The sequence below is a fragment of the Gorilla gorilla genome, chromosome 12 (genome assembly GCF_029281585.2).
Source record: "Gorilla gorilla gorilla isolate KB3781 chromosome 12, NHGRI_mGorGor1-v2.1_pri, whole genome shotgun sequence".
NCBI lineage: Eukaryota > Metazoa > Chordata > Mammalia > Primates > Hominidae > Gorilla > Gorilla gorilla.
The window spans coordinates 94,805,003-94,830,839 of NC_073236.2; the positions used below are offsets into that span (position 1 = coordinate 94,805,003).

Genomic DNA, 25,837 nt, shown 5'->3' on the forward strand with positions numbered 1-25,837 from the left:
CCTAAACCCCCTGGTGCTGCTGGGGATGGGGACAAAAGGAAATCGGAAGTCAAAATTAGTTTGGAAACGGATGCAAAATTCCAGGCACGTTTCCCCCAATCCTTCTTGGTTTGGAAATTGGACTTTCAAGTAAAAGCAAGTTTTCTGAAATTACCCCTTTTGCTCCTCCTTGGGTGCAGGCCACCCTGGCCCAGAGCGGCAGATGCACGGCCAGCCAAGCCATCCCAGGGAATTGTGGGGGCCCCGGCCAGGGCATGGAGGCCTTGGGGCCAGTGGGAACATGGTTAGTAAGAGGTGGTGACTTTTTTGTTTTCATTTTAAAGTGTAAACCAACTCTGAAATGTCTTAGGGGCTCGAGAGACTCCAGCTGAACCCCAAAGATGGGAAGAAATTTCAGGGAGAGAGATCGAGAGCCATAAGGCAAATCACACTGTCACATAGACACACACTCAGGAGGTGAGGAGGGGAGTCCACCCTGATTCTAGACCCTAAACTCTGCAAGCGACCTCCTCCCTCACTCCTCCTGCCTTCCCCACTCAGGCCACTGTCCCCCCCACCACCCCACCCCCCAAAAAGAAGACAAAACCTGTCAGTTCTACTCGGGATGGATGCTGGGGTTTGGCGGCCTTGTATGTTTTTCCTTTTAAAAAACAAAGCAACAACAACTGAAAGACGCCCAGCACACCCCCAAGGACCCACAGGGTCTTGGCAGGCTACAATTCCGGCTGAATGCATACTGTGGTGAAGTGGGCCTACCTTCTGACTCTGAAGAAACTGGCTGTAGCCTCCCGCTCCCAACCCTTGAACCCTCTTTGCCTTTTTGCTCAGGATCCAGCTTTGGCTCTTTTCCGGAGGACCTGTTCTGGTCTTCCCAATGCCCTCAGGGGGGGAAAAAAGTGCTGAGTTCCAGCCTTGAAATTCTGCCCCGGCTCAGGTAAGCAGGAGTGGAAGTGAAGGCCGAGCACCCCGCGGCTGCGGGCCAGGGGCAGACAAAAACACCAGTCTCTGGGAGTGATAAGAAAATGGAGAATACTGTATTTGCTTTAGAAAGTTTTTACATATAGATAAACACGCAGTTTAAGATAACAGTAAAAGCGCCCTACAGGGAGTGAGAGATACCTCTGAAGCTGCTAAGAAATACTGGAAATAGCTTTTGCATAAGAATACTACAATCTCACTCTCCGCTTTTGCTAGCGACGGGGTCCCTCTTCCTAACCCAGGCCACCATGCCTCTCCTTGACTGCCAAGTCGACACCAGGAGCACCGAGTGGGAGGAGAACCCCAAAAAGAAAAGAGACAGGTGAGTGGGGAGGAAGACAGAGAGAGGGAGAGGAGAGAAAGAGAAAGGGATAGGAGAAAAAGCAATATCATATACAGGCAATTTCTACACATATATTACAAACTGGGAAAATGACCGATCATTAAGATATACATAATTCATATAAAATTTTGAAATAAAAATAAAAATCTGTTACAGTCATAACTATTCTTTTTCCACATTTATAACCAGTACCCACACAGGCAGTGACAGAGTGGAGAGAAAAAGGTGCTTACGAAGAAAATGATTGTCTGCTGAACAAAAAACAGAAGATTGCATTTTTTTGACCAATACTTGACTTAAAAACAGAGAGAAGAGAAAGAAAGAGAGCGAGAGAAAAAAAAGTGAGAGAGAGCAACAAAAGGCAAGACACATTTGCTATTTCCCTCCCCAGGAGTTCTTTTTTTTTTTTCCCCCTGTCTTTTTTTTTTTTTTTTTTTTTTTAACAAATTCGGAACGGAGACGGCGATTTTTTTTTCTTTTTGTCTGTTTTGCTTTTGTCCTCTTGTCCTCGTGGTGGTGATTGGTTTTTGTATAGTCGACTCTTTAAATCATTTCTAACTAGAGAGAATATTTTCCCAGATACAAATAAATCGTCATGCAGGTGGGGTGCCGGGTCCATGGGAACCGAAAGGAGAAGCCGTGCTTGTCCTAGAAAGTATACAATTGTCACCTCTTTTATGTTTTCTGCCCGCAACATCAGCATTTGACTGTCTGTTGGCGTCGGGGTCCTTTGGGGTGGCCGTAGTGGTAGATGGTGGTTGGGGGTTGTTGATAGTTTGCGGTTAATTTGTTATTTTCTTGTTTTTTATATATTTTTGGCTGGGGTGGGAGTGTGTGTGGACTTGTATGTGTGTATGGTCGGGTATCCTGATTTCGGTTTGTTCTGGGGATGGAGGAGGAGAAGGAAGAGGAGGAAGAGGAGGAGGGCTAGGAGGCGGAGGGGAAGGAGTGGGGGAGGAGGGGAAGGAGGGGGAGGAGGGCGGCCTTGGCTATCATACATCACATTCCGAGTCGCTGGAGGTTACCGAGAGGATGGAGGTGCCGGTGTCCGCGCGCTCCGTCAGGCTGGACACGCTGGTGGTCGGGCTGGCCGCCGTGGACGGCGACTCTGCCGAGCCGTGCGTGGGGCAGCCGGGCTCGGCCAGCGAGCGCATGCCGCTCGGTCCAATGGCCTGGTGCTGGAGCCTGCGGGAGAAAGAGAGCCGCGCCCGCCCTGACACAGAGGCCCGCCACCCGGCTCCCCCGCACCGCCGCTCCCCACTCCGCTTTCGGGAGCGTCCCAAGTCTTCTCAGATAGAGGCTGGCCTCGGAGGAGAGGCAGAACCCGAGCCCGGCCGCTTGGGGAGGCCTGGGTGCAAGCGACAAAGTACGCCAAGCCCTGGAGAAGCAGAAGTCGGAGAGGAGCCGGGCGCTTCTTCCCTCCGCAGTCCCTGGGGCTTTTCAAACTGAGCCGGCTGCCCCGCGACCGGTCGAGTTCCCCTAGTAACCCCGTCCCTGCTCCCTCAAACACACACCGGGAGCTGCGGGTTCCTCACCGCCCGGCCAGTCTCCGGGTAGAACCGCATACTTTGCTCTCTGGATGCCAGCGCAGAGCGCAGGACCGAGGGTAGAGAAAATAGGAAAGCTGGCGGTGGAAAAGTGGGGAAAGAGCAGGGAGACAGAAAAGGGGCAAAGGAGAAGGCAAGAGAGGCGCACAGAGCAGTCTCCAGCTGCCCTTTCCCCCACCGGGAACCTTCTGCCTGGACCTGGTGTCTGGAATTCTCTCCACAAGGAGGCCTTGGCTTGACCCTGGGCGCTCCCCTCATCAGACGAAAAGTGGGCTCCACGGCAGGGGTGAGAGGGCCATGGGCTCAGGTCCCGGCCGCCTAAATTCGAACACACCTCAAGAAACTCACACCCAGCCCCCACCCACGGGCAGCTGTCAGCAGCTGGGGGTCCTGCTCCCTGAGGTACACCAGGCCCTGGGCCTTTCTGGCTGGATAGAGAGAGACACAGGCTCCACATCAGGGCTTTCACCCAACTTCCTCTCTTCTTTCTCCCTTCTCTCCCCACTCCTTTCGCCTATCCACTTCTTTCCCTCTGGTTCTTTTTCTCCTTCCTCCAGGCCCAGCTCCTGTGATGTTGGTCAAGCCCTATACAATTTTGTGACTTTGTGGCCAACTTGCCGGCAACGAGGCTGCTCGTGCCCGCTTCCCAGCTTAGAGGACCAAAGGGATTCTCCTCGGCTGAAACAGGAGGGCGAGTACATGCACACGCGCGTGCACACACACACACACACGCACACGCTAGGCCTCTCCACTCCCAGCCCGGCTCTCCTGCTCCCGGTTAGGCAACGTGCAGCGTTGCGGGAAACAGGCCCGCTGCGCAGTGGCCTCCGGCCTTTTCCCCTTGTGATAGGGACCCAGGTTCACTTTCCTCTCTCTGACGCTAGTGGATTTCTCTCGGGGTTTTGCAATGCACAGAAATAAGAACCAGATGGCTAACAGTGCTTTCCTTCCCTCCCTGTCTCTAGGCTCCAGAGGATCGCCGAGCAGGCGGCAGGGCTGAGGAGGCAGGCACGGGTGCAGCGCAGGGCTAAGTCTCCCAGGGGCTGCGGGTACTCGGGTCGCAAGCACACACTCTCTGCCCTGACGAAAGCCCCTCTTGGTCAAAGCAATCAATACACCCACAGCCAGCCCGCCCCCTCTTCCGCGCGCCCCGGACAAGCGGAAACTTTCTCCGACTGGCCAGGAGTCACGGCTTCCCTGGCTCTCAGCGGCCGCTCCGCTAGCCCCATCTCAACCCCTCTCCCCTTCCCAGGCCTCTGAGGCTGTAGCCAGGCCGCGGGCCCCGCCACTAACCTGTTCTTGGCCGCCGCGGCGCGGTCGCGCTGCCGCCGGTTCTTAAACCAGTTGCCTACTTGTGTGGGAGTGAGGCCGGTGGCCTGCGCCAGTTCGCGTTTCTTGCTGGGGTTGGGGTAGGGGTCCTGCAGGTACCACTCCCGCAACAGGCTCCGAGTCCGCTCCTTGAAGCAATGCGTCTTCTGCTCGCCGTCCCAGATGGTGCGTGGCAGCGGGAACTTCTTGCGCACGCGGTACTTGTCCACCGGGCCGAGTGGGCGGCCGCGCAGCTTCTCGGCCTCCTGGTAGTGCGCCTCGAGCCACATGGCCTGCAGCTTGCCGTGAGACTCCTTGGTGAACTTGTGGTTCTCAAGGATGTGGTAGAGGTCGCGGAAGTTGCCCGTGTGGAAGGCGACCACGGCGCGCGCGCGCAGGATCGACTCGTGTTTGTTGATGGCCTCGCACGCCCCGGGGGCCACGGGCAGCGACCAGAGGAAGCGGCCCAGCCGCTCGATGTCGCCCGTCTCCTCCAGCGTCTCACAGACGCTGGCCACCTGCTCCGGCGAGAAGTTGAGGGTGGGCAGCTGGAACATGGACAACTCTTCCGGGGGGGCCCTGGAGCCGCCGCCGCCGCCGCCTGCTCCGCCAGCACCGCCGCCTCCCGCACCGTTCCCACCGCCGCTGCCGCCTCCCGCGCCGCCGCCGCCTCCCGCACCGTTCCCGCCGCCGCTACTCGCCAGAAGTATGGAGCGGTGGTGAGAATCGGCGAAGTTTGGCAACAAGAAGTGGGAGGAATAGAGGTCTAGGGGGGAGCGGAATACCATGGACTGACCTGAGAGGAGAGGAGAAAATTCAGGGAGAGGAAGAGAGAGGGGAGGAAGAGGAGGAGAGGGGCGATGAGGACCAGGAGGAGGGAGAGGAGAGGGGGGAGGAGGAGAAGGAAAGGAGGGGGGAGCAGGAGGAGGAGGGGGAGGAGGAAGGGCGTAAGGGACACCCACACCCCACACACATCCACACACACACACACCCGCGCAGCCACATAGAGAGGGAGGTAGGAGAGCGGCCCGGTGCGCGCGCGCAGAGAGAGAACCCGAGACAGAGAGGGAGAGGGAGAGAGGAGAGGGAGAGCCAACCACCGCCGAGTCAAGATTCAGCGATTCCACCGCAATCGCCCTAATGACAACAGCCTCATAATATCTCCCCTAAATCCACAGTGAGTGCAGCATTGAAACATTTTGTTTCGCTTTTCTATTGGTCTGTGGCGTGTCGTTGTGGCGTTGCCACGGCAACCACTGCCAATCACTGTCAGCCCTGCCAATCAATACCGAGAACGTAAGGACGGTTTTACCACTTAGCCAGAGGGCGGGGGGAGGGGGAGAGCAGGGAAGGAGGGAGAAGTGGGGGGATAAAGAGAATTTTTTTTATCTTTGCAACTCTTAATCTCGCTACTTCCCCCTCCTCTCTTCTCTCGTCTCCCTCTCTCTCCTCTTTTCTCTACCGCTGTCTCTGAGCCTTCTTCTTCCCTTTTTCCTAAAGAAGTTGATCCAGAATTTCGAAAAGCCCTGGGCAGAGTTGTTGAATGGGATGTGCAATTAGAGCGGGGATTTTGTTGGGAGGCAAGAGGGTCCCCCAGGCTCCACATAGTCCAGGTCGGCAGGCAAGGAAAGACGGCTGACCAGCCCAGCGGGCGCGGTTTGCACATGGTTTGCACGTCGGGCCGCCTCTTTCTGCCTATGTGAGCACTAATAGTGGCAAGGAAGAAAGGAGAGATGAGATCATGGGGCCCACCAAGCACCGACCTTGGCCCAGCGGGCCGTGGCGCCAGCCAGGGATCCCGGATTCCGAGGGTATCTGGCGCCAGGGAGCCTGAGCCCAATTCCCAGGGTGCTGGAGGCCGCTCTTGCCTCCCCCATCGGTGCCCACGGACCACATTCACCTCAACTCCCTCTTCATCAATTAGGCTTCTCTTTACTCCCTCCCCGGCCAAGGAGCCTCGATTTCCCCCACCACCCTGTATTTTAAAATAACAGTCCAAACAGTACACTTCTTTCTATCTTAAGAAGCAACTCAACTCTTTGTTTCTTCCCAGAATTCAGCTGCCTCTCTGAGGAGTGGTGGAGGAGCTGCGGGAGCCGAGAAGCCCAAGAGCCCTCTGGACCCAGAAAAGTCCCACAGATGCCCACTCCTCACCACACAACAGAAGGAGCTCTGGTCCTGCCTGCCAGCCCCAGAGGGCACTCAAACTTTGGAGGCCAGCCACCCGGATGAAGTGAATAAGACTGAAAATTGCTTGTTTGCTCGTATTGTAAAATAATAATAATTACCATTATTATTTTTAAACTGTCTAATTTCTCTAGGGAAAGTAACATCGAAAGCCTAAAACAGACGCCAAAAGGCCCATAGAACACAGAGGGCCCTCTCTGCCTCTGGCCACCACAGCCCCTAGGCCAGGCATGGGTATTTATTCTTAGGTATGTTGCTTTTAAGAAGATGTAATCAGCATCTTGAGCCGGGCCTCCCTTTGTGAGGCTTCTGTAACTATGGAAGTGTGATTTACGCAGATTTGTCGGGGTCAGAGACGTCTTTCCCTGAGCACTGTGTATATTTAGACAGGACTCGGTTTGGTGTTAAAAAGTGTATATGTTGAATGGATTCACACACAGTAGCCAACAATGACCACATTGTCGGCCCGTGTACAACGCGTATTGAAACGCAGCGCCCAGACTTCAACTAATCTGCCCTCAATAAAGCTGAAATAATTATCCTAAGCTGCCTTTCCAGAAGAAAAATCATTGAGGAATTCAAAACTTTTTTTTTTTTTTAAAGATCTTTTCTGCATTCCGATGCAGATCTGGGGGCAAGGCGCCGTGTCCACACCACTTTGGTGATCTCAATGAGGGAAGAGAGAAAGAGAGGTTGAGAGAGAATTTAAATGGGAAACCTAACGTGACTGGGGCTGTGAGTGTCCCAGCCCCTAAACCCCGAGCTGGATCCCTGCTTAGGCCTTGACTCCCGCAGTGCCAGGCCTCTGAGGGCCGGGGAGAAGAGCAAGCAGACAAGTGCAAGCCTCCTTGGAGGATTCCGGGCGGCAGGGAGGCCCTGGGTCCGGCGAGGGGCCAATACTGGCTCACTTAGCCAGAGGCAGCCGTAGGGTAGCAGGTCTTAAACACGACGACTGGGGCAGAAAAATATTCCTCCAAAGGGAAGACCTGCCAAGCCCCATTTCAGTGCTCTCTCCACTCCATATATATTTCCTCTCCTCCTGGCCATGAGTCCTTCTCCACGCAGCTGAGAAGCTCTGGGCGGTCATTCACTGAGGGCCCAGAAAGAGCCCAAAGGTTGGGACACAAAAACAGACACTTCATGTTTTCTTCCCGATCCCTTTCTCTCGTAGGGGAAGGATTATAGGCTGAAGGGTGGGAGGGGGAAGGGGCAGGAGGAGGAAGCGGGGGAGGAAGGAATGAAAAAGGGGAGGGGAGTGGGTATTGTGCCGCGTGTGGGGGGAGAATTCCTACGGGTGGGTTTCCGAATATTGTGTTCAACTTTTTGAAAGCAGCTCGTGACCCCGAAACTGCATCCCCCGGAGCCGGGGACCCAGGCGCCGGGCGGGCGGGTGAACCCGGTCAGTCCCCTCCCCGTCCCCGAAACCCCCGCCTCCCGGTGGGGGCGACCTGGCCTCTCCCTGCCACTGCCGGGCCAGCCCCGGAGGGAGGCTGGGCAGGTGCTGCGGGCTCTGCCGAAAGCGCTGAAATAAAAAACCATCGCCACTCAGGGAGAACTGAGGCAAGTGGGGCTGAGACTCTGGCGACACCCCCGCCCCCCAGCCTCTGCCCCAGCGCCTGCCGCCCTGCCGCCCTGCCGCACCCCGCCTGCTTGGGTGGCGACCGCGGCTCCGGAACGCGAAGCAGGGCAGAGGGCTGCAGAGAGGCGTGTAGCTTTGTGCGCCGGGACCCGGTGGGGCAGGTGGCAGCCCCGGGCTGTCCGCGCCTCCTAGCAGAGCCGAGCTCGGCGCCGCCCACCGAGCCCACCTCGCGGTCCAGCCGCCGCCAGCGCCTCTCGGCTCTGGCCTGAAGCCGTACTCCCGCCGCCTGGAGCGGGTAAGTTGAGAGTCCGGAGAGCAGGGCAGGGAGGCGGGGCAGCTGGTCCCAGAGCGGAGGGCCGGACTGGCTCCCCGCCGGGCTGGGGGCGCAGGCTCCATAGGATCTCAGTCGAGGGGTTCTGAGTGTGTGTTTGGGTGGGAAGCAGGGCTGTGGAGCGCCAGAGCTTCCCCTCCCAAATTCCCAGGCGCTGGGCACTGGGGAGTGGAGCAGAAGCAGAGGGACCTTGGGTTCCGGGGCCCAGCGGCCTTCCACGCTGGTCTGGGAACCAAGCAAGCCCTAGGGCAGTGCGAGGACTGGGAAGGGACCCTGGGGGACCGCTAGAGGAGGTGGCGCGTGGAGGGCGCCTGCACTCTGGGGTCGCTCAGAGCGGAGAGTCTCGGGTGGATAGGTCAGCTTGCAGATCCTCTAGGTCTCTTCTCTGCTCTCTGGCCGCTCTGATTGCGGGATCTGGGACTTGGCGCCCGTACAGGCCGGGTCACCTGTGCAGAACAAATTTGCTGCCATCATCCCCGCTTCAATCCTGGCCCCCGCGATCGAAAATATCGCCTTCAGGTGGGGCAGGGAGAAAAGATGTCTTTGGGGTTTAAATAGTGTTCTCCTTGTACCCGGACCAACTGGCATTTATTTACAAATGTCACCCGCAACCCCAGCACTGGGAAAGTCTCAACCACATCTGGAGAACGCCCGAGAGACCTCCCACTCTCTCCTTGTTTTGGGTTACAGGGAAAGCCAACGGGTCTGCAGGCCTACGGGAGACGAGGACCCGGAGGGTTGGGGCAGCTGCACCCACTTGGCCTTGCTCAGCTCTAAACAGCCGACCAGGAGGCCGGGGGAAGGTTTGCCCTGTGGGGGCAACGCCCCTTCCGGCTCCCAGGATGTCGGGAGGCGGAGGCTGGCCGGGTGGCCCGTAGTCTGGGCCTCCCCGCAAGCTGCAAACTGAGGCGCTTGGCGCGGGCGGCCAGGGAGGGCGCAGGGGAGCGCAGCACGCAGGCGGGGAGGCCGCGAAGCCCTTCAAGGACCCCGATTACTTTCCTTTGAAAAACAACAACAACAACTGCTCCCTGCCCGCACCCCCGCCCCCCGCCTTAGCCTCCGGGGACTGGCGCTCCAAGCAATTGTCGCCCAGGACAGTAAACACAGCTCAGTTGCCTCAACTTTCTCCATGCATAAAAGTTCCTGGCGTGCGGGGAAATTTGAATATTTGATCAGCCCCTTTGAGTGACCCTCATTAGTCCGGCGCCCTGCTAAGGCCGGGCATTGCAAGAAAGCTGCTGGGCTCGGCATTTGTACGCCTTGTTAGCGCAGTTTAATGAAGCCGCCCCGACGGCTCAAAGGCGGCCTCAGGGGCCGGCGACGCGCACCTCTCGGCACCCTGCTCTGCCTAATGAGCCCCGCCGCCCTCTAAAGGACCCTCCACCCCCCACATTCTGAAACAGGGGAAGTTTGGCTCTGTCTTGAACCACGGCACCTCCCACTGCCAGGCCCAGGAGGGTGGGCACAAACCCAGCCTAGCTGCCTGCAGTTACCCATTCCCAAGAGAGAGGGGCTGGAGAGTTGGGAGGTGTGAGCCGTACTGGTTGGGGGCAGTGCAGGGAAGGGGGCGGGTGGCGGGAGAGGCTTTTGCTGTCTCAGGATCCAGCCCAGGGAGTGCACTGCCAGCCTCTCCCAAGTGGACCAATTGCAAATCAATTAGTCACTCCAGTTCCTTAAAGGTGCATCTGGACTAATGCTGGGGTGGCTGAGGGTCAGCCTTCCATCCTCCTATCACCTTAGGTTCCCTTGGCTTCCACTGCCCAGAGGCCACACACTTCTTCCCAAGGTTCCCCTTCTGAACAGCCAGACCCAGTGTGCCAGGACTTGGATTTGAGAAAGGGTGGGCAGCTCCCCTCCCTAACCCATCATTGCCTCCACCATTCACAGAGCCCAGTCACATGTTATGACAAGTGGCAGTAGGGAAGGCAGGGGACCACAGCCCGTCCTGCACTCCCCCTCAACAGAGGTATCCCTTCTTTGGCTTCTAGTCCCAGGGAGGCCTGGCAAAAAAAGTGCTATAGGCAAGACCACCCTGCAAGACTGGCCTGGCAGCCTGGCAGAGAGGCAGAGAGCCAGAGCTCTGGAAGGAAGGGAAACCAAAGCAGTCATCTACTTCACCTTTTTCTTAGTGGGGCAGCTGACATGGCTGGCCAGTAAATATAAGACACCCTCTTAGAAATTGTGCTTCAGTCCTCAGGAAGAGTAGCCTTCCTTCCCTTTCTGTCTCCCCTCTCCTCTGATGCCCTTTTCCCTGGACAGTTGGAGCTCAAGGTCCTTCACTCCCTCCTTGCATACACAGCTCTTGGGCCCTTAAGGGTTACTTTTGGGGGGAATTAATGCTCTGGGCTTGGGGAGCAGGCTGCTCCAAATCCACACTCAGGACTTTCTGGACCCCACCCCCAACACACAAACACAAACATGCCCAGGATCCCTCAGACACACAGTGGACCTGGTCAGGTTGGTAACCTCAGGACCCCGTGCCCGCGTGAGCGTCTCTGGGAGGTCGTGGGAAGGAACCAAAAGGCCAGGTAGGCCCTGGGATACAGACAGCCCTCCAAGTCCATCTGGCTTGCTTCTCTTCCTTTCTGTCTCCCTAGCTCCACTAGCATGCCCTGCCCCATTTCCCATCACATAACCCCCTAACTTAACCCTAAACTGGCAATCTTTAGGCATCACCTCTGAGCTGGGCAAAGGCGGTGCCCGGGCCTTGATCGACCCAGAGGGCTAAAGTAGGGGCGGGGAAGGGAGGGGTGGGCGCTGCTGGTGAGAAAGGGGACCTGAGGCGAGGGTAGAACTCAGCCCTGTGGCCTCGAGGCCAGGCCCACCGGCTGCTCAGGGGAGGAGGCGAGGGGAGGGGGCTGGGAGTCCGCAGGCATCGGTCGGGGCAGCAGGGACCTCAGGCGTCGGCGTGGGGGGCTAGATCCGGAGGAGAGGGGAGGGGAGGCGGGGGTCGGGGGATCGCGCAGGGCGGAGGAGGGGTGCAGCTCTTTAAGAGCCACACGGCTGGCAGGAGAGGCGCGCGGCCCGGTGCTGGTAGAGCACTGACCCCGAAGGGGATTTAGCGGGAAGAGAGTGGCCGGGCTCCGGGGGTTTTGTCCGAGGGGGCCGGGAGAGGCCGAGACACAAGAATAAGGAGCGGCCGCGGCATGAAAGGCGGCGAGGAGAGGCAGCACTGCTGCTCTTGACTTCTGAGCAGGGCTTAGAGAGCCTGCCCCGGCTTAAGCCGAGCTGCTGGTGCTGACCCTGAGCGCCGAGTCCGCGAGCTCTGAGTCCGGAGCCTCCCAGCCGTGGAGCCGTGGGATGAGGGGGGCGCTGGGGGACAGGGCAAAGTCGATCTTGGTTGTACAGCCGCCCGATCCTAGCGCGGAGCTGCGAGCCTGACCGGCCGCGTCTGGCATGGTCAGAGAAAGAATTTTCTTTTCCCAACTCCGGCTTTTGGTTTTGTGTGTCCACCTTGCGCAACTCCGGAGCCAGCCGACCCCACATGGATTCTCAACAGGTGGCCGGGTAAGTCCGTTTAAAGAATTCTGGTTATATGGTCAGCCCCTCCCCGACCTTCTTCCTTTTCCCCTCCCTCTTTCCCCTTTGGCTGGGCCGGGTTCCCCGTGCTCCTCCCGCAGGCGACCGCTGGGGTGGTGGTGGGGGAAGAGGCGCCCTTCCCCTGGGGGTCTCTGGGCTCCGAGTTGCAGCCCAGGAAGCCTGGCGGGCGGCCCCCAAGGAGTTCCACCCGGTACCCCCAAGTCCCGATCACTCTTAGCTCCTTGGTCTGGGCCCTGGCGCCCTGAGAGGGGGAGGGAGAAAGAACGCGCCGCAGCACCTCAAAAGCCGAAGTCCCCGGGAAGGGGGACAGGGGACCCGGTGGCCGGGCAGCCTTTGTGTGGGGGTTTACGGCGGAAACAGAACTATTCTTCTTGTATGAGAGGCCCGGGATGTGGCCAGGGGGAGCCCGCGCCAGCCGTACAATAGCCGGCAGAAGAGCGCCTCAGCAGCCTGGGTAGGAGTGGGGTAGGGTGGGGTAGACCGGGGTGGGGGAGGGGAGGGCGAGAGAAGAGGGAGGGGAAGCAGAGAAAGGCAAAGGCGAGAAATCCAGGGCGTCCGAGTGAAAAGTCGGAAAATGTTTCCAGAGCGCGCCACAAACAGGCGCGCGCGCGCGCTTGCGGGCGCATAGTCTCTCTGTCTCTCTCTCGCACACACACAAACACACTCTTACATGCTCACACTCATTCCACACATGGAGCCCACGCACGCGGTTCCTAGTCGTGCAGGGTCGCATGCCCGGGCACCCAAAGTGAACGCAGAGTACAGCCGCCCTCCCACCCCCACCAACGGAGAGCCCTCCCGCCCAGCCACAGGCTCCCCGACTGGGGAGCTAGGAGGGCCCCCGGGGCTGGGGCACAGGGAGGATCTTACCTGCCGAAAGGTAAGGGAAGCCGGGAGCACGGAGCAGCGGCGGATAAATATTCATTAGTAAGTCTCTCCTTTTAAGCCGCGCGGTGCGCTCTCTGGCTCCTATCTCTCTTTCCCTCCCTCCCTCTGTCCTCTTGTGAGGCTCTCTCCCCCTCTCGCTCTGTCTTCCCCCCACCCCTTCCTGCGAAATGCCGGGTGGATCCCAGTATAGCTAACCTGTTGGGAAGCCTGAGCCGCGGGCAGCGCCTCCACAGCTGTTTGCTTTTGCTCTTGGGGCGCGCGTTTCCCCATCCTCTCCCCTCTCTCCTTTTGCCCAGCCCCTCTCCCCCTCCTAAATTACTACATCATTAGCTTTATTTGGTGGGGGGACAGCTCAGCCAAACGCACCTCCCCGTAGCAGGGTGAAAAGCCGCTGCTCCCCGAGGCAGCCCCAACTCCACCCCTACCCCAGCCTCACCCATCTCCATGTCCCTACCCAGTTTTGTTTATTTTTCTTCTCTCTTTCCATCTTCACTTCCGTCCTGTACCGACCCAACTCCCTTACCATTCCTCCCTTCCTCGCCGCTGCCAATACGGATCCCAGACGGGGTCGGGGCAGGGAGATGCCAACTGAGTAGGTCCAATATGCCAAGGTCGGGACTCCACCCTGCCATGGGCGTGGGGGTAGTTCTCCAGGTCCCCCTTTCCCACGTAGGCTTTCCACCCTGACCCTAAGTGGGTACCGGGGCAGCTTGGGCCTTGGGATCAGAGCACCAGGGCGCACAGCAAGGGCCTCAGCCCTCCAGGCCTCAGCGACCTGGAGCCTGGGTGCTTTGACCCGGTCTGGGAGACTGCATGGGGGAGGGGAGGTGGCTTCACTTTGTACGAATGCTCAGGAGAGACACAACCACCGACCATCGGACTGACGTTCTCCCTTTTCAAACAAACTGACCTTAAGTCAGCAGTAAGTCTGCATCATTCTCACGAGAAAACACATCTACAAGATTCTAGAAATGCACAAGGAACCGCTTCTAGTCGCGCGTGAACACGTGCACACACACCACACCCCTCACCCCCACACACCCGAGGCCACCGTTCCCGCTGGCCTCTGAAACCTGTAGGCGCGCAGGCCCGAAAGGCTAATTCTAGCGGAGGAATACATCGCAAAACCGCCCCAGGAGAGCCCTGGCCACTCTTGTTGGCCCCCATTCTTCCAGATCCAGGCCTCTAGGATGCCCCAGGGACCCTGAAGGATGGTGAGGCCCCAGGGTGCTTGGGGGTGGTCCGGGAAGCTCACTCTGGCAGCCCGCTGAGCGCTGCGTGTTGAGGTAGGAGCTGGAGGAGGGGCCAAGGGAGGCGGGCCCAGGCCAATTCCAAGTTACAAATACAGCTGCTCCTGCGAGGCCTAGGAGAGTTTTGCCCCAAAACGTGCATATCATTCGCCCCGAGACGCCATGACCTCCCCAGACATAGCCCCAGGGCGCACTCGACCTCGAGGTGGCTTGGGTGATGGGAGCAATCGAGAGCCAGGAGACGACCTCGAGACCTCCGCCCGCCCATTCAGCCCGGCCCAGCCACAGTCCACCGAGAGACGTCCTAGATGATGGTCCTATCCTTCCCAAAGGGTGGCAAGGCGCAGGATCGCGGAGGGTCTCCCTCCTTGTCCTGAAAGGTTAAGAAATTGGGCAGATGAAGGTATTTAAAAGAGGCCTAGAGGGCCCCGGGGCCGAAAGCCGTATCAACCTCACACTCCACCCAAAGTCCCGCGTTTGCACGTGCACACCTCCTTCTCCCCATGCAGACCCAGGGGGTCGCGCACGTTTGAGCTCAGACTCAAGCTGAGTCACCTGACTATGCCTGGAACGTACAGGCAATCGTACCGAATACACATGGGAGAATTAAAGGAACACTACGGGAGAATTAAAGGAACACTAACAGGAATTTGAGGAATAAAGAAGTGCCCACAGGCATAATTATTTGAATAAACGGGTGCACACCCTGTTGTCCAGATGCAGACAAAAGCCACAGTGCCTGCGAGGAGTGACCCCAACCACAAGGGCAGATGTACAGGAAGCCGTGAACGGGAGAGTTCGCCGAAAGAGGACGCAGGCCGCAAGGCCAAGGGGGCTTCCTGCTAGAGGGACGTTGGTTCGCAGGGAGAAACTTTGTTGAGCCGACTGGGTGAAAGGTTTCAGGTCAAGTCCTGGCCACTAGAAAGAACCAAGGCCTCATCCACTCAGAGCCAACCTTTTAGCCTTCCTCTCAGCTCTGTTGGAGATACCCAGAAAAGGACAATCCAGGAAAGATTCATTTTGACCGAGATTGTTTTTATTGTTTATTTCTTATTATTTTTGACCTAGGGGTTTGCATTCTGAAAAAGGATTTGGGTGGAGCGTATGCAAGTTCTCACTCACTGCTGGGAGATTCATAATTCTTAATATGAACATTTAGCTCTAACCATGGCCTGAGAAGCTGGAGGGCCCTTACTTTGCCCCTTTCACCCTTCTTATCCTAAACTTGATCATTCAAAAGGATCCACACCCTCCTGCCCCCATCTCCACCCCAATACCCTGTATGTCAAATAGGTTTGCAGAAGAACACACTTCAAAGTAAACCAAATTACATAGTTTATTTAAAAAAAATTTTTGTGATATATTGGGAAGTCCTCACCCCCTGCTCCCCTGTCTCTGGCTGAGCACGGTGTCCGGGCGGAGTTGGGGGGTTGCAGAGAGGAGTTTCCAGAGTGGCTCTTGGGCAAGGCCTGAGAAACTACTCTACATAGGCTCGTTTTTAGTGTGAGCTCCCTTTGCCTAACCAGTTCTAGTGGCTACCTCCGGGTTTCCTGCAGAAGAGGCAGGCTCCCTGGGAGCAGGGGCACCCTCGCTTCCACTTCACCTCCCTTCCCAACTTTCTCTCTTTTGAGCACATCTTCTGAGCCTCGCTCTCTCATCTGAAAGTGGAGTGTAAGTCCAAGAAGATTCATTTAGACAAAGAAGGTGGAAAAAAAGGACTTTCTGGGCCAGCAAGTCGGATGACCACCCTCCAAGGGGCAGCGGAGGGCCCATTTTGTGAAGAAGAAATCAACTACCCGGAAAACGCCACAGGAGGACATGTTTCTGCAGATGTAGTTGCCCTAGAAACAGAAGAGTATGGGGGTGTGAATGTCTTCTCTTTTGGGGGCAAACACTATGTCCTTTTCTTTTCCTAGATACAGTTAATTCCTGGAAATTTTAGCGAGTTTGTTCTTGTGGATGTTTTGAACAATAAAGAGTGAAAATCACTTTGGAGTCACTTAATCTTCGTTGGAAGGGCAGTTTCTTCCAGGGCCATTTTCTTTCATCAGATTTGTTTTTCCTCGTTCCCAAATGAGATAGTTTTAAAAATCAAAGTCCACTTGCTAACTCACCTGGGAAAGAGACTGCGACAGAAGGAAGAGAAATAAATAGACATCACTCTCAAACTAAAAGTGTAACTTTCATTCCTGGCAGCTGAGATTCAGAACACAAAGAAACAAACTCGTTTACCTTTGAGTATTTCCCCCGTTTGGGTAATTTATCTAGAGCTTTCCCAACAATTAATCACAGCATCTTGAAGTTGGAAATGTATGCTATTATTTTCAGCCTTACAAGGTTCGTCAAACTCTGCTTCTCTGGTTTTAAAAACTGTTTGCTTCTACATAGCCATGCCCGTTGCAACATTTATCACTCAAGCAGGAAAGCAACTCGTTTTCCCATAGCCCCAAATGCCCCGTGTACAGTCACTGGAGCGAATTTATTTTTCTCTGTCTTTCCCAAATGCCCTTCTCACCTCTGCCAGGGCCACAAGACTCGGGGCAAAACTTCGGAGGTTTGAGACCTCTTGAGTGTGTGGATCGCTATTATTGTTAGTTTTTTTGCTGGGAGAAATCGTGCTCGGTGATTGCGTGCGGTTCTCTCTCTCTAAGCCGACTAGGGTTGCCTGCGCCTTCCTCAGCAGAAACTCCTAGATGAAGCTAACCATTTCCGCTGCCCGGAGCAAAGGGGTGAACGGTGTTGTCGGGTCTAGGGTTGGGGTGGGAAAGTGAGGACGGTATGCGGGTGGGGGAGGGGGCAGTCATCATCTTCAACAATAAATTAAAATAATCTGATACCCCTTTAATCCCTTCCATCAACAGTGTCAACGCGCTAGAGAGGCCGTCTCACCTCCAAAGGTATCTTCATTCCCGGAGGGCCCGGGCTCCCAGCCGCAGTCCCACACTGGGCCCGCGCGCCGGATAGGAGGTGCTCCGACGGCAAAAATCCCATACATTTTTAACTACAGTGATTACTAAATTAATAGCAGGCACTAAGACAGATGTCAAAACGTCTTGAAAATGTTTATCTGTGAATAATTGAGAAGGTGGTGGGACGCATTATCTGATTGTGTAATGAAATATGTATGAGGAACAGCTGTTTGCAACAGTCCCCTCCCGCCGCCTCCTCAGCCAAGGCCCTTCTCTAGGAAGCAGGAGTCGCGGCGAAGTTAGTCGCCTACTTCCGTCCACTTGGGAGCCCTCGCGGCCCCTCCCCGGCTGCTGGCAGAATGGTGGCTCCAGCGCGCCCCAGAGTAGTCCGGTTTCCCGACGGACAACAGCATGGAGTCCTCCTCAGCCTCGCTCTGTGGGCTCCGTGGCTGAGTGAGGCTCCACCGCCGGCCGCGCTGTCCCTCGCGCCTTCGGGGCCGGCCGCGGGCTCGGCCTGCGGGGACCGAGGGGAGCACTGGCCCGGGCGGCCGCGGAGGCCTAACGTGCGCCCACCGAGCGGTGCGGCCTGCTCGGAGGCGAGGCCCGGGAGCCCCGCGGCTCAGCGGGGCGGGCCTGGGGTCACCGAGGGGTGACGGGGCTCCCGAGAGGGCTTTGTTCGCGCTCTCGCCACACTGCGCACTTCCTTCCAGCCCCCTGCGGCCCCCACCCCAAGCCTCCGCGCCCCCGCCCTGTTTGTTTTTCCAGCCCCGCGCCCTCCACCCCAGCACGCAAACAGCCCTCGGGGCTGCGTCAGCGGCCTGAGGCCGTGGCCCAGGTCAGGCCTGAGTCCAAATGGGGCCAGCACGGCGAGCCCTGGCCCCGCAGGAAGCGGTGTGAGGGGGAGCTCCAGGGCCTTCCTGGCGCGAGAGGGGCAGGCGAAGGCCGGCGGGAAGGTGGTCCAATAGGGCGCACGGCCTGGGCGGGCGGCGAAGGCCCGAGGCCTGGGCTCGGAAGGGTGCGGGCGGCCTGCGCGGCTGCCCAGCCCCTGCCGCTGTCCCCAGCCCCAGTTGGACAGGGGAGGCGCGGCGGAGTGGCGGTGAGGAGGACGCCAGGAAGGGCCCCATCGGGCCTGGGCCTTGAAGGCAGTGTCAGCCACATGGACAAACCCGGTGCCCCGTGCGGGTGTGGGGACCCCCTCGCCGCCTTCCCTGCGCTTCGCCCCGCCCGGAGACCGCGTCCCGGGCGCGGCGCGTCCCGGGCGCGGCGCTTCCCGAAGCTCCCAGCCGGGCCGTGGCTTGCCCGCGTCCTCCGCCTCCACGGCCTCTCGGCCCCTCATCTTCCCCAGCTCCGGGGACCCGTCCCTAGCCCCTGACGCCCGGGAAGCCTGGCTCCGAAACCTTCGGCCGCGTTGGCCCTTCCGGCGCCGCCGTCCCGACCGCTCTGGGGCCAGGGCCAGGGCAGGGAGCGGAGGAACCGAGTCCGGCTTTGCGGCCCCGTGGCGCCCCGACACCCTGCGCCTTCGCAGTCTCCCTAGGCTGACTCAGTCGAGATGCGCTCGGGCGTTGTGTCTGGAGCGTCGCCCTTTTACCTAATCCCTTATGCTTTTATTCTAATCCTACACATTACAGTTAATCTGTAATGATACCGCTTTGGAGGAACCTGTTGCATACGAGGCTCGGCAATTTGTAACCTTGGAAACAGTTTTAAATAAAGATTATAAGAGTGATGTCAACTGTGTTTATTCTCCACGCGGGGGGTGGGTTGGGGGCAAGGCAGCCCCTCGGCGGAGAGGACGGAGTTTCGGGAGAAGGGGTCGAGGCGCGAGGGGCAGGGCCGAGCGGCGGCCGGGGGTCGGGGAGGCGGAGGAGCAGCCAGAGCTGGCTCTAAGTGACTCCAGCCCGGCGCCTGGCATCTTTTTGAGTTTTTCTTTTTGGGAAATCGCGTGGTCTTAAACCGCGAGGCATGGGGAGAGGGAAAAGGATTTGCAAACCTGCGGAAAACTCGGTGAACTTGCGCTCCTGTGTATCCCAAATTAGCATTCAGCCGGGCCCTGCGCGCCTGGATCGCTGAAGCTGCGGAGAGAGAAAGGGCGGCTTGCAGGACCCTTGGGCTGCAAGAAGGCAGAGCTGCCTCGGTCCGGTTGCTTTGCGCTTCGAGCTTCCTACTCTGCTAAGCGCACTGGCAACAGCAGCAACAACCAAAAATTGCCGGCACACCAAAAGCAAAATTAAACATAATTGCTTTTATTTATCTATTGCTTTTATATCATTAAAATATTTTTAGTTACATTGTGTAAAATGGCATCCACTCTGATTATTACCTGCCATATCTGTTGATCTGCTCCTTGTGTATGCAGCATAGCAATATTAACAATTAAGAAAAAAGCACATCTTATATATTGTATCTGTCAAGATATGTTACAATTTCCATTAACAAAAAAACATTATTCTTGTTGAAGAAGCTATGAAGCATATCTTTCACAAGCACTTTATTAATAATCATAGTTGTCAAAAAGAATTAGATATGCATAGATTGTAGATGCAAAGGAAATATTAGATGCACAGAATAAAATATACAGTGGGATTGAGGCATAACTATTTTTCTTTTTTAAAGTAAATTTTACCGAGGTGAAAAAAACCTGTGCTATTAAGCTTACTTAAAAGATGGCTTTGTTGGTTTAATTATACTGTAGTTATTTTATAAATATGTTTCAAAGGAAGCTTGCCATATTGCATGTCAATGAGGACTGTAAAGAAAAGCTCACAAAAGCTAATGCATACCAAATACCAAATTTTAGTCATTAGCATTCCTATTTATTACAAACTAAAGGAACCTATTAACAGACAAGAATTTCTATTTAGCTAGCATTACAATGTTTGGCTATTAAAATAAAAAGGGCAAAGTATATATGTATCTTTCCCCCCTTGGAACTATATGTTCTTTTTTTCCCCCCTAAAAGCTTACGGAAAGATTGGGAGATGTTTCTGATTGGGGAAACTCGATTCTATTGTGGGAATGGGCCAGAGGGCCCAGAACACCTCGCTTTAGTGGTGCAGCTTAACGCTATTCATTCGGAAGCTAGAACCGTTCGGCGCTGGGACTCTGCAGCCTGCGGAGGGCTATGTAGTGCCCACAGCCTGTGAGTGGCCCTTTGTCTTTAATTTGTGTCATGAGCATATGCAAATTATTAATTGTTTTTCCTCGAAGGGAGGGAGTGGGTAGTGATGGTAATACTGCTTTTGTTTGGATATTAAAATTTCCTTAAATGCTCCCAAGGCGGGGATACTTCTCCCAATGCGGATTCCCCTAGTAGAAAATCCCACCGCTACAGTGGGATTAATTCTAGAAACATGCACATGTAGATTTGTGTCATTTCAAAAACTTTCTTTGAACAAAGGTGGCATTTCTGCTCTCACAACAGAAGTAAATGAATATAGAAATTTATTTTTTCTGAATGTCAATTTAAGAGGGGAAAAAACTTTTCAGCTATCCTTACTTTTAGAAACTTTATATTTTTCTTCTTAAAATTGAAGCAGATTTTCCCCCCTAATTGGGCAGGGAAACAAATACATTTTAAGGAACTGAAATGAAATATTTGAAATAAGAAAGTGTTACTATGAATTATGTTAAGTGAGTTTTGTGTATTTTTAAGGGAAAAAATAGAGCTTGTTAAACTGCGCATTTGCCAAGTGACTCGAAGCACAGGTTCTTCTGGCCTGACATTTGGCTCTGACAGGATGTATTCTGCCTGCTTGGGGGACTCTGCTTTAAAAGATTGAAAATTTTAAAGATTCTTCCCTGAAAGGCCCACATGAAAATAATAGGCATCACGAGGAAGGAAGGGAATTTCTGAATCCCTGATTTAAAAAAGAAAATCTCTTCACTAAAAGTCATTAACATGTGCGGATCTCATGCAAAATCTTAGATTTCAATAGGAAAATTGGCTGTGTGGGGTTGGTGGGGCTAGGTATTCTCTCCCCTGTGACCACCTGGGAAAAACAAGAGAGGGAAGATAGAATGATTCCTACACCAAACTCTTCCCACTGGGAAATAGTATAAGTTATTGTAGTAGGAAAGAAGCTTGGATGCCTCAAGTCTGGCAACTGTAGAGCAAAATGTGAATGTTCTCCATTTCTCTCCCACTATGTCTGGATGCGGTGTCAACTCCCAAATCTCTAAAGCATATTTGATACAGAGGTGGGGAAAATGGCTCTACCAGCAGAGGCTGCATCTACACAATTGTTTGGATAATTCAGCTCCTATTCCTCCAAATTAACCAGTCTGATGTTGCCTGCATGGCACCCAGATTATCCGGATGGACTCATCCACTTCCTCCCCAACCTACATCGTTGGTACAACCTTCATTGAATGCTGAATCCAGACACTATCAGTAGCCAAGGAGGAGAAGGCTGCTTCCCATGTATTCACACCAAAGTGGTTTAGATCTCGATGTGAGTGAGAGATAACCCAGTTTTCAGTGCCTTAAATCTCATTTTAAAGAGCAGACTAGGAAAGACTATCTCAGTGATGCAGAGATAAGATAGAGACCCTTTTTTCAAGGAACTAACACTTGTTGGGGAGAAAGATGTACCCAGTTCAGGACAGCACAGAACAATGCTGCTTTATGGGTGTCTTGGTTGGAAGCACACAGGGAAGCATGGCAGAAACCTCAGAAGGAAGAGATGGGGTTTGAGCTGAGCCATAAAGAGTGTGATTCTAGATGGCAAAGAGTGTGACTTCTAAGCAAACTTGCTATCCAGGTAAGATATTATGTCAGGTCTGACATAAGGTAGGCATTTAAAAGTGCCCACTTGAATGAATGAATACGTGAGTGAAGTTATGTGGAAGTCTGATAATAAATTCCTCTAAACATTTCTCCTTAGGATGGCCTGCCTGCAGTGGTAACCTGAAATTTGCTTATTTATCTCCCACTTTAATGTATCTTTCCACTCCTTCAAGGACAGGGGAGCTCAGTTTGAAATTGGGAATGTCTAGAGCCGATTAAATGATGCCCATTGCTCCCATGCAGTGGGTGAAGTTTCTTGCTCAGAGGAGACTTTTCCATGGGCAAATGTTCCCTAAACTGATGTCCTGTTTACATTCTTGCAAGAATGAGGGGATTACTGCAATTCTAAGCAGTTTTGTATTTTAAACAAATCTTCTTCTTGTGGTAGCAATTTAACATTTTGTTTGAAACATCCCAGAATGCAAAATGGTTAAAGGGGCCTTGTTAGGTTTTTAAATAGAGCAGAGAAGAATCCACTGTAAACAGCTTCTGGATTAAAAACAAGGAAACCTGCTACTGCCACTAATTAGTGGGTAAAGTAGCTCACCCAAATCAGCTTTGCTTTTTCTCACTGAAAGAGACAATATTGGCTACCCTTGTCTATACGACACAGTTTTTGTTTTTGTTCTTTAAAGACAAAACAATGGGAAGGTAGGTTTTTACATGGCTCTAGCCTCAAGCAATTACAGGATTCGTGTGATATTAATCAATTATGAACAGTTTCTTTTCACACCAGGGAACAGATGCTTATTAGCTTGAGCTTTAAGATACAAATTTTAAAATTACAGCAACTAAGAAAATAAAGAATACTGGCACAATGAGAAATCTGCACCCATATCGTCTTTTCTTTAGAACGTGTTTTTATGCTTTAGTAGCTTTTTGGGTCTGGGACATACATTCCACACTGGGACACAGCAGAGATTTGCTCTTCAGAAAGTGCCTTAACTGAGTAAAGTGCTGCCAGGCTGTATTATGGGTCCTGCCTCAAGCGGAACATTTCACATCTCATTCTCTCTGGAGGATCTCTTCCACTTTTCCCTCACCTCCACCTCTGATCCAGAGATCTGGCTTTCATCTTCTCCTTTTCTCTCTCCTAAACATGCCACTGTTTCTTCCTAAACTAAACTTGTTGACATGAAAGTCAACAAGTTGAGGGCAATTCAATTTCAATAATAAGCAGATGGCTTGTGAGTTCCCGAGACCCAAGTAAAGGCCCTTCCATGGGAAGCACCTAATTCAAAAGGAGGAAACACCAAGAATTAAGAACTCTGCAAGGAGTGTGGCTGAAGAGGAGCTAGCTTCCAACCCCTCCTTGCTGCACCATCCCTCCGAGTTCATCTGAGGGAAGCTCACTTTCCCAAGAGCCCATCTTTTCCTGGTTGTAAAATGTGTTCATTTCCAATGTACACAGGCTAAACATACGGCAGAACAGTGTGAAGAGGGAAGTGTGTCCATTAGCACATTCAGGGACAGAGTCTGAGATGTACATTCAACAAAGGGCTTCTTGTATCTGAGCCCTATACCACAGCATTGCACCAATGAAAGCCTAACTGACCTCAGTTTGTATGGGCAATGTGCGTGCGTGCGTGCGTGCGTGCGTGTGTGTGTGGTATATTTCACAAGGCCAGACAAATTCAGGCTACTCTGTTAAAGTCTCTTGGTATAAAGGAGGAAAAAAGTATTGGATGACCTCGTATGTGTGAAAGAGGAGGAGGAGCCCCCAGAGATTAGAAAATGAAGAGGGGCTGGAATTTTATTTTAATTAATCTCACATTCCATGGAGAGCTTTTCTGAGAATATGATCTGCTTTCCCATTTACTTCTCTGCAGGAAAGTCTGGAGACTCACCAAGCTGAGGAGGAAGAAGGGAACATCTCAACCCAAGCTGAATTCTGAAGAACACTTGGCCCCACCTTCCAGAAATCCTAAATCACATAGAGGGAAAGTTTTGGCCAGGGCACCAAGAATGAACCAGAAGCTGAGTCCATTACTCCAATTTTCACATTAACCAGGAGACACATTGAAAATTCTTTTCTTGAGTGAAAGACTAAAATTTTGGCTCAAGGGTGTTTCTGTTGGGTCTTCTCTTTATCTGGCATGTGAGGACTGCATCCCACGTCACATCTGCAGCCACTCCCAGATTACACTGCAAGGGAGGGTAGATTAGGAGTGGGTAGGGAGTAGAGGGGTCTGTAGACACAGCAAAAGCAGCAAGCTGGTGTAGGAAAACCCAGAAAATATGTCTCAGAGACAGCCAGTGGCTGCACATACAAAAGGAAGGCACCTACCTGGAAGAGAAGGGGTTGTGAAGTTCTGCCCAGAGTCACAGCGTTGACATCCTCAGAAGGTCTCCAGCCCTCTGTAGCAATCTATAGTATGCATCAGTATGGTTGGAAAAGCTTCTTCTATCAAGTTTAACAACTTTCTGGTGTAACTTCTGAGAGTGCTGATTGCTTATTCATGTGGAAGCAAGACGCCCAGTTCATTTTGCCCGTTTTTGCTACCCTTTGTTGGGTTTGGGAGGCTGTTATGGTAGCTGCAAATGGCTTCTCAAGTGACATTTGCTGACATTCAGTGAAGTACGTTTATCAGTATTCGCCAGCTCACCTCTACACATGCAATCCATTTTGTTTTGTTCTTCATAGCAAACTCCTTTCCGACACCCGTGCCCTGAAAATGATAAATGGCAAGGTGGCATATTTCTGAAGCTGCACTCAAATGTCACTGTGAAAAATCTTTAATGGACTAAGTGTAGCTTTTCACGTTACAACTTGTCAGGTACTGCGAAATTCTAGAGTTTGTCTTTAATCCACAAGTCTTTGGAACCACAATTCTGCAAGCAGAGACTAATTATCAGCTGCACCACTCAGACCTGGGCAAGCAGAAACCAAGGAGAAAACATTTGATATCAGCAAATTCTTTATTATTATTATTATTATTATTATTCTCATTCCATTTTTGCTCCTTCCTTTCCTACTCAGGATATTTGAGGTATGAGCAATCTGTGACTCTAATTAAGGGGGTGACAGCCCCAACCAGGCCACCATGGAGGCTTATAATCCACTCATACACCCAGCTTTCTCCATAATGGCTTTATTCTTTTCCTCCAAGGTTCAAAATCACCATGACTTCTCCCCCGCAAAAAAAAAAAAAAAAGAAAAGAAAAAGAAAACTGACTCTGAATCATAAATCCTGGCTCTCAAATATTGGCCATAATTGGGTAGGTGAGATGTATCTTGTATGTCTGGGTGGAAGAGGCTCCTTTCTCCCTGGTGATTTGTTTTCAGAACACATGGCCATCCTTCCAATGGCTTTGAGTTTCACGTCACCACCGGAAAGACCTGCCAGTTTCTTCCTGTTTGTGTGCCTGTCCACTGCCATCATGCTACTCCCAGGATTGTGGCTTCTGGGCACTCACTCACCCTTCAGCATGGCTTGTTCACTCCAGTTCTCCCTTTCCAAATGTTCTCAATCCCCTGGGCTGTGCGCCAAGGGGGATTCAGCCCTTGCCCACCGGCTATGGTCTGAATGTTTGTGTCTTCCCCAAATTAATATGTTGAAATTTAATCACAAATGTGATGGTGTAATAAGGTGGGGACTTTGGGACTTTATTAGGTCATGGAGGGGGAGCCTCATAAAAAAGGCTGCCCTGCCCCCTCCATCATGTAAATCACCATCTGTGAACCAGAAAATGGGCCCTCACCAGAACCAAATCTGCCGGTTCCTTGATCTCGGACTTCCCGGTCTCCAGAACTGTGGGAAACACATTTCTGTTGTTTATGAGCCACCCAGTTTAAGGTATTTTGTTATAGCAGCCCAGATGGACTAGGCCACCACCATAGTCAGGGAAGAGCTGGCTGATTTGTGCGTGTCTGCGCTGTGTCCCAATGAAAGCACAATAATCAATGAACATTGATTCTGCAATCGATGTTTGAAGGTCAAAGGAGTTGGGAAAGGGGGTCTCCTGAAGCCAAGGAAAAGCATTGTACTCCCCAAAACTGTGCCAGCCAGGTTAACCTTTTGCGAGATGCTACAGATTGAGATGCTTTAGTTTTACTTCTGGCTCTTTAAGCCCCACTCAAGCTCTAATTTTGATATCTCGTTCTAGACGCCTTAGTTTGGGCCCCTCCCAGGCTCCCTTCTGTTTTTGTTCTTTTTTTCTAACATCATCCTTGGCTTTTCTTCTCCTTTA

The 25,837-nt window shown here is 53.5% G+C and overlaps 1 protein-coding gene and 1 pseudogene across 3 annotated transcripts; one reads left to right on the forward strand and one right to left on the reverse strand.

Annotated features, from left to right (window-relative positions):
• Nucleotides 1-871: 871 nt before the first annotated feature.
• Nucleotides 872-5,300, reverse strand: SIX3 (SIX homeobox 3). Of its 3 annotated transcripts, XM_063695906.1 has the most exons (4): nucleotides 5,168-5,300; nucleotides 4,162-4,972; nucleotides 2,320-2,506; nucleotides 872-1,969 (listed from the first exon to the last, which is right to left on the reverse strand). In XM_063695906.1, the coding sequence occupies exons 2-4, from the start codon at nucleotides 4,962-4,964 to the stop codon at nucleotides 1,880-1,882; spliced, it is 1,080 nt and encodes a 359-aa protein (XP_063551976.1). In that variant the 5' UTR covers nucleotides 4,965-4,972; nucleotides 5,168-5,300; the 3' UTR covers nucleotides 872-1,879. The 3 variants fall into 3 exon arrangements, with proteins under 3 accessions (XP_063551976.1, XP_063551977.1, XP_055233792.2); XM_063695907.1 differs by having other exon boundaries at nucleotides 873-1,969; nucleotides 2,347-2,506; nucleotides 4,162-5,300; XM_055377817.2 differs by having other exon boundaries at nucleotides 877-2,506; nucleotides 4,162-5,300.
• A 2,854-nt stretch (nucleotides 5,301-8,154) lies between these two features.
• On the forward strand, nucleotides 8,155-25,821 carry LOC115933551 (uncharacterized; annotated as a pseudogene).
• The last annotated feature ends 16 nt before the right edge of the window (nucleotides 25,822-25,837 follow it).